We start from the raw sequence: 7097 nt of genomic DNA, 5'->3' as shown, positions 1-7097 counted from the left end.
CAGTCACCGACTTTCGCGATGTTCCAGTTACATGAATTGTGTTTGTTTACCTAATAATATGAATTCCAGCTAAAACACAGAGAGTACGGCGTGGTGCAGCGCGTGGACCACCACGGGCGAACGGCAATCGTACACTGGTACCGCACCTACACCAGCGCAGACGAGCCTGTGTCAGTACTCATTCATTCGCGTATTTTCTTTTCATTCACTCATTCGTTTACATTGGTAATTTCTATTTTCGTATTTTTTTACAGACCACAGATGTTGTATGAGAGCGAAATGAGCGTGTATGACCTGAAAGACCATCCGGACTTCCAATACCGGCCCGGAACTGTAGTCATCAGAGTCGCTAACTTTACCGGAGAAGACGCTAACTGTACTGCCGGACAAGTTAGTTATTTGTTCAATTAATATTATATTTCCCTTATTTATTAGTAATTAAATTTGAATTTGATTGGAAAATTTTATTTTCAAAGGTTATCGACAACTTCCCATCGGGTCGCGTGAAGGTGTGGTGGGTTGACGGTCACACCAGCATGTGCTGGCCACAAGATCTCTATAAGGTAAAACTCCTAACTAGATGAAAAGCATTTTAAAAGGAAGTCCAAATTTAAAGTGAAACTACCAAAACATAAAAATCTACAAAACGATTTTTTTCTAAACTATATATTCTCAGGTGGGTGAATACGATTCTGAGGAGGGCGAGCTATGGGGTTCTGAAGCATCCGGTTCGGAGGACTCGTGGGAGACGCAGAGCTCGGCGCGCGACGAGCCCCGCACGCCCGACACCGCCCCGCAGCCGCCGCTCCCCGCCCCGCCCACACCCTACCCCGTGCACGCGCCCCACGCACCCCACACCCCGCAGCTGCACATCCACGGCAGGAGGAAGATCAGTCTACCTGGTTAGTATACACATTTTATCCATGGTCAACATTTATTCACACCGAATATGTTCAATGATGACCCAAAATGAATACACATTTATATTGAGGTAATATATTATTGAGCGCCTGTGGTTCAGGGGTTAAACACTTGACTTGTAAATTGCAAATCCTGGATTCGAATCCCGCCATGTACTAATGTGTTTTTTTATTTGCATATGTATATCTATCCGACATTCTAACGGTGAAAGAAAACTAGTGTATTGTATATTGGGCTGATGATGATGATGATTCCAGTGCTGGGCAACAGTCCTAGTGAAGAGACGACCCCCGAGGTGGGCAACAGCGGTACCGCAGTGGTGCTGAGTAGCAGCGGTGTGCCGCGTCTGCTGGAGCCCCGCGTGGCGGCGCACATCGAGCGCGGCCGCGTCGCCATGCGCCGTCTCGAGGAGATGTTCGCTAAACATCCCACGCTGCAGAGCCAGGAGGTACGTACTACGTAACCACGTGCTTGTCTACTAAATCACGTACCGTAAAAAGGGGGGAAAAGAAGTCACGGGGTAAATAGACACAAAACTAGAATTAGTTAATGTGTAAACCATATATTTGACCTGAATTTTAATATTTTTTTCCTTAGATCATGAGAAAACTGTTGAATCTCTACAAAGACTGCCGGTTCCTCGATCGTCTGATGGGCACTACATTCTTCCATGAAGATCATTTTCTGGTAAATATTTGTAGACATAAATTGTTTTTTAATTTCTATTATAACTTTTTCCCCAAACTTTGTCCGCGCGGAACTAAACGAGTAACCTATTTGTTCTTCCAGCCTATGTTCTACATCCATGACAATTTCAGCGGCATTCATGCAGCCGTTCTGAAATTACCTTCTAAATAAAAATCCATCCATCCATACGTCCAATCATGTGTATTTATAATAATAGTAAGATTAAATATGTAACCATGTAAGCAGGGTCTACTAGAGCGTGTCCGAGAACGCGGAGCTAGCACGCCGCGTGCCGGTGAGCGCCGCGTGCACGAGCAGCTCGCCCGTCTCTTCACGCCGAGCGAGACCAGCGAGACCGCCGAGACTGCGGAGACCAACGAGACAGGCGAGCAAGACGCCGCCCTCGACGCTATGATCGTCGACGATGACAAGACCAAAGACCAGAGGCAGACCATTATCACTGCTAATGTAACTGTCGAAGCAATGGATGTGAGTTTTTTTTTTATTTCTAGTTAGCCTCAATGTTATTAAGAATTAAGATATAATATAATGATGGCATAATATACAGCTTTGTATTTTTTTATTTAAGTTTTTAAATGTATGTTATAGGTTGAAAGCAGTTCATCGAAAAAACCATTGCATCTAAACATTGAGCCGATACAGTCGGGATCCAGTGCTGTGGTCTCAGAAAATACGTCCGCAGATAATAGTAAGTAAATTATATAGAGACTAGCTGTCGCCCGCGACTCCGTCCGCGCGTTATTAAAAAAGAAACTCAGTAACCTATGTTCTTCCGGGCTAGGTTGTACGTCTATCCCAAATTTCAGCAAGATCAATGAAGCAGTACTAAAGATATTTTCTAACAAACATCCATCCAAACGCATTTATAATATTAGTGAAATATTTATTAATATTTCTCCATACTTCCAGTACCTTATAGTAATCTGTTTTTAGCAATCGATAGCTTTAAACGTGTTAACTATGTTTTTAGTGAGTGGTGAGGCGGGAGCTGGGGCGGGGGCGGAGTCTGAGGCGGAGGGCGGGGCGCGCAACGTGTGCTACAAGTTATGCTCCCTCATACACGCGCAGCTCGTCAAAGCTCACGCCGAGGTCAGCCGGTACGTACAGTGTTGCCATAACAAGCTTTGTTTGCCATTTTTATATCATGTAACATTATTAACAATATGGGATAATTTAGGTCAAAGAAATTAAGCATGTTGATAAATATAAATTTTCAGGATTTTTTTGTATTTATGCAAATAAATTTTGAATTGAAAAGTTACATTAAAATGTATGGAAGCTTTGTATAAAGGCAGTGATTTGTTTTCCGCAGGAGAAGGCCGCAAGAACTGGCCGAATTCCTTAACAGCTTAATGAAAAATTCAAACGCGAGCGAAGAGAAGTTACCCTACCACTTTTCAGTGTGAGATTCAATTATATTTTTTTGGCATTTCTTTTTTTTCTATTTATGGAAATCTGTACAAAATTTGTCAAAGAAGTGCCGAATATGTAATAGTGCTTTATAAAAAGTTGATAGGTAAATCAAATAGGTAATATTCATGGTCATTTTTATAAGAGTCAAAATGGTCCTTCGAGTCTGATAATTCGAATTTTGTTTAGTTAAATTTACAGTAAAAATATTTTCATTTTTTTTTAGTTTCATGTGATTTTGTACAGATATCTATAGAAATTATGTTTTGCTATGTATTTAATTTTTTGTTTACATTATTTATTTATTATTTTCACATACAACTGGTACATTTATGTGAAACTTTTAACTTTTAAATGTTTCGATGTCCTTTGATGTTTAAATTTTTAAAATTTCCTACTAATTTCCTAGCATCGCTATATTTTTCAATGGATGTTTTTTAATTGTTGTGATGAGTTTTTTTTTATTTAATACTCAAATTCGCAATACTTATATTAAACAAAGGATAAGTATATATTTTTTAATATTGAGTCATTTTTATATTTCATTAATCATATATTCTTTTATGAAATTTCGATTTTTTTTTCATCACTAGATATTTTTTATATTTTTTTTTAAATTACAAGCACATTTTTTTCTTTCTTTTTTTTTGTTTTTATTTTAATATGACTCAACAAAAAGTGGTAACCTAATTTCTCTGTTTTCCGATAGATTTAGTTTGTTAAAATTCTTCTAGTGTTCGTTGCGTAGTTTCATGTTATATTTGTTTAATGTAAGTCTTGCGTACATTTAAATGTTTGTATGATCCTGTGTGATATTTTCATGGCTTCAGTTCTCCAAAATTTTATACCTTTCAGAACTCCTATTGAAGAAAATATGCATGAAAACTGTGTACGGAAAATATTGATGTTTTGTAAAACAAAATGTTTTATTATAAATTATATTGTGTTTTAAATAACATTAATTGCATGAATTTGTTAGTGTGGTAATCTCATTTGTATGAAAATCAATTATATATAAGTTTAGGTCAAAAAGGTAAAAATCGTGGCAGTTATTAGTGTATTAATGTTTAAAACGAAAATAAACTCGATTTATAATTGTTTTCTTTTGTAAAAATTTAAATTTTCATGTCAATCCATTTATTAGTTACGTGAAAAAGTAAAATATCCATTTCTTAATCCATCCTTTCTTGTAATATTAGGATTAAATCAACAATGAATCATTAAAATTAATAATACTTATGTTGACAGTCAATATGGTGCGCTGGTGGTGAGCATGGCTGACCAGGAGGAGAAGGGCCAGGCCAAGGCAGCGCCTGCTGATGCTAAAGACAACACAACCGCCGCTGGTGCCTCACCCGATGCCAAAAGTAGGTTTAAAATAATTCTAAATATAAACTTTTCGGTAACTACTTGAAATTTTCCTCTAATACCACTGATCTCTATACACGAATAGGGCTTACATATGGCAGATTTTGCTTTGTTCCGACATGAACCTGTAGATATTTCTGACAGTTAATCTATTAGTTCGAATACTCACTATACCTACAAACCTCAACCATCATCGCCAAAATGTCTAAAATCAATTAGGCACAACATACCATAGCGTATAGCCTGTCCATTTAATAGATGTCAGTGTTTAATGTATTCTTTCCCACTTTAGAAGCTAAAAAATATACATTATTAGTGCTATATTCTGTTAATTATTTCCAGATGTGGTGGGAGCGGAGGCGGCGCCCCTCGCGACCGGTGAGGCGGAGGCGGAGGTGGCGTGCGGGGTGGCTGAGGCGGAGGTGGATGCGGAGGGCGGCGAGGGGTTCTGCGTGCTGGAGAGCGCGCCCGCCGCACACCGCTTCCGTCTGTCCATGCTGCAGCCCTCCGAGCCGCGCTCCTTCTACTCCGCCGTCAAGCGGGAGATCAAACTGCTCAAGAGCGACCTGCCGTCCGGAGTCAGTATATCATGCTAGTTTTCATGGATACATAAGGCTAGAATTTTATCCGGTAGAGTAATTTGCTCAAAAAACATTTTTGATCCTTCAAGCAGGGTTTTAGCGTTCATATCAGAATATAACATACGCAGTTGCTACCTTTTCTTAAAGAAAAATATTTCTTAATATTCAACGACCGGTTTTGTCATAACACCTGTATTTACTGATCGAACCATTTTTTATGGACTGCTTTTGTAATTCCAAGTCTCCACTAGCCTCCTCTGGGAATAAATTATGTCTGTAATATTAAATATTAATGTATCGTTTGTAAGGTGTGGGTGCGCGGGTTCGAGGACCGCATCGACCTGCTGTCGGTGATGATCGCGGGCCCGAGCCGCACGCCATACGAGGGCGGGCTGTTCGTGTTCGACGTGCAGCTCGGCGGCGAGTACCCGCGCGCGCCCCCGCTCTGCCACTACCACTCGTACTGCAGCGACCGCCTCAACCCCAACCTTTACGAGGACGGCAAGGTACAAACCGACACTCTTATCTCACCTGCTGGCCAGAAGTCTAACTTTCCAGTGCTCTTCTGTCAATGTTGGTTTATATATGTTCTGACAGAGGTAACCGCGATAACAGCGTCTGTTTGATAAGTTTATCTCAATATGCATGCATGGCATGAATGACATTGCTACTGATGTGCGTAGGTGTGCGTGTCGCTGCTGGGCACGTGGTCGGGGCGCGGCGTGGAGGTGTGGGGCAAGGACAGCTCTCTGCTGCAGGTCATCGTCTCCCTGCAGGGACTCATCCTCAACGCGGAGCCCTACTTCAACGAGGCCGGCTACGAGAAGCAAAAAGGTCAGGTTTTTATTACACCTAATTATGTTATACATATAGCTAACAATAAATCTCTAACTCTTATTTTATTTTTACGTGTATAGGAACTCAGCAGGGCAAGGAAAACTCCCGGATGTACAACGAGATGGTGCTCCTGAAGTTGGTGCAGTCGATGACGCGCATGGTGGTGAGCCCGCCGGAGCCGTTCCGCGAGGAGGTGCTGCGGCACATGCGCGGCGCCGCCAGCGCCCTCTGCCAGCGCCTCGAGTCGCTGGTGATGCTCTCCAGCGGAGCCAGCACTGACCTGCCGCCGCCCGAGTACCCGCTGCTGCCCGCCTCGCGCGGCTTCTGCCTCACGCTGCGCTCCTCGCTGGACGCATTCCGCGCCGCGCTGCGCCGCAACGACATCGACGTCCCGCCTTCCGTCTTATAGCCGCTATAGCCGCTCGCCCGCTAGGTATATGTCTTTTCAAATATCTTGGCGGCTCGAAGTCACTGACTCACACGCAGTGCCCAACATCTCTTCACGCCCAGCTATACGAGCCGACAAGATATTTGATAACGTCAATACGTCACCTCACGTCACGCACACATACATATACAGCATCGTAAAGCGCTCCACGGTTCTTTTGTTCTCATCGAATGTTTGAGTTTTGCGAGATTTAACTTTAAGGTGCTAAACATAAAGTACTTTTTTCAATAACATTAGCGATATCGTTACTGTAAGACATTTGCATGGGAAATAGTGATGGAATAGAATTACACTTTTTAGTGACGGAATTAGAATTATGATTTTTTAATATATAATCGTGGAGATGCTTTTATATAAAAGACGTTTACGAATGATGGAATGATGAAAAAAACTCGGTAAATGTTCATACATAGTAATACATTCACACTCAATACAGTCCTTATATTACGTATAAAGTAATATTTTAAAATAAAAAAAAAATTAAAAACATTTAATCGTGTATTTTTTTACATGGTTACATGTAAATGATTAATTCTATTTTATTTTATATAACATGACTTTAATGCGTTTTATTTATATAATATAAATAATATGTCATTATTGTTTTGAATTTTGTTAATTTACATAAATGTCTTTATGTTGATAATTTACAAAGTAATAGAGACAGTATCATTAATTCATGAAAAATAATACAAAATTGTATTTATATGTTTTTAGCTAAAGTTACTTCTTTCTAAATTATACTATTTATTTTTTCTCTAACATATAGCTTTCTCTCTCTCTCTCTTCAATGAAAGGATTTTAATTGTCCTTTATTTTTATGT

General features: G+C 40.3%; 1 protein-coding gene across 3 annotated transcripts in view; it reads left to right on the top strand.

Annotated features, from left to right (window-relative positions):
* The window catches only part of LOC106119050 (E2/E3 hybrid ubiquitin-protein ligase UBE2O), a 13422-nt gene extending 6624 nt beyond the window's left edge, over nucleotides 1-6798 (top strand). For 2 of the 3 annotated variants that reach the window (XM_013313890.1, XM_013313888.1), the window contains exons 11-25: nucleotides 70-170; nucleotides 255-390; nucleotides 477-563; nucleotides 677-902; nucleotides 1179-1369; nucleotides 1519-1608; nucleotides 1852-2097; nucleotides 2218-2317; nucleotides 2600-2726; nucleotides 2942-3031; nucleotides 4288-4406; nucleotides 4750-4985; nucleotides 5297-5494; nucleotides 5672-5822; nucleotides 5906-6798. In XM_013313890.1, coding sequence (XP_013169344.1) covers nucleotides 70-170; nucleotides 255-390; nucleotides 477-563; nucleotides 677-902; nucleotides 1179-1369; nucleotides 1519-1608; nucleotides 1852-2097; nucleotides 2218-2317; nucleotides 2600-2726; nucleotides 2942-3031; nucleotides 4288-4406; nucleotides 4750-4985; nucleotides 5297-5494; nucleotides 5672-5822; nucleotides 5906-6234 — 2427 coding nt within the window. In that variant the 3' untranslated portion in view covers nucleotides 6235-6798. The remainder of the gene's footprint in view (nucleotides 1-69; nucleotides 171-254; nucleotides 391-476; nucleotides 564-676; nucleotides 903-1178; nucleotides 1370-1518; nucleotides 1609-1851; nucleotides 2098-2217; nucleotides 2318-2599; nucleotides 2727-2941; nucleotides 3032-4287; nucleotides 4407-4749; nucleotides 4986-5296; nucleotides 5495-5671; nucleotides 5823-5905) is intronic. The other variant, XM_013313889.1, reaches the window with a different exon arrangement.
* Nucleotides 6799-7097: the final 299 nt, after the last annotated feature.

Source organism: Papilio xuthus, unplaced genomic scaffold (assembly GCF_000836235.2).
Source record: "Papilio xuthus unplaced genomic scaffold, Pxut_1.1 DF827542.1, whole genome shotgun sequence".
NCBI lineage: Eukaryota > Metazoa > Arthropoda > Insecta > Lepidoptera > Papilionidae > Papilio > Papilio xuthus.
This window is presented reverse-complemented; position numbering and strand designations above follow the sequence as displayed.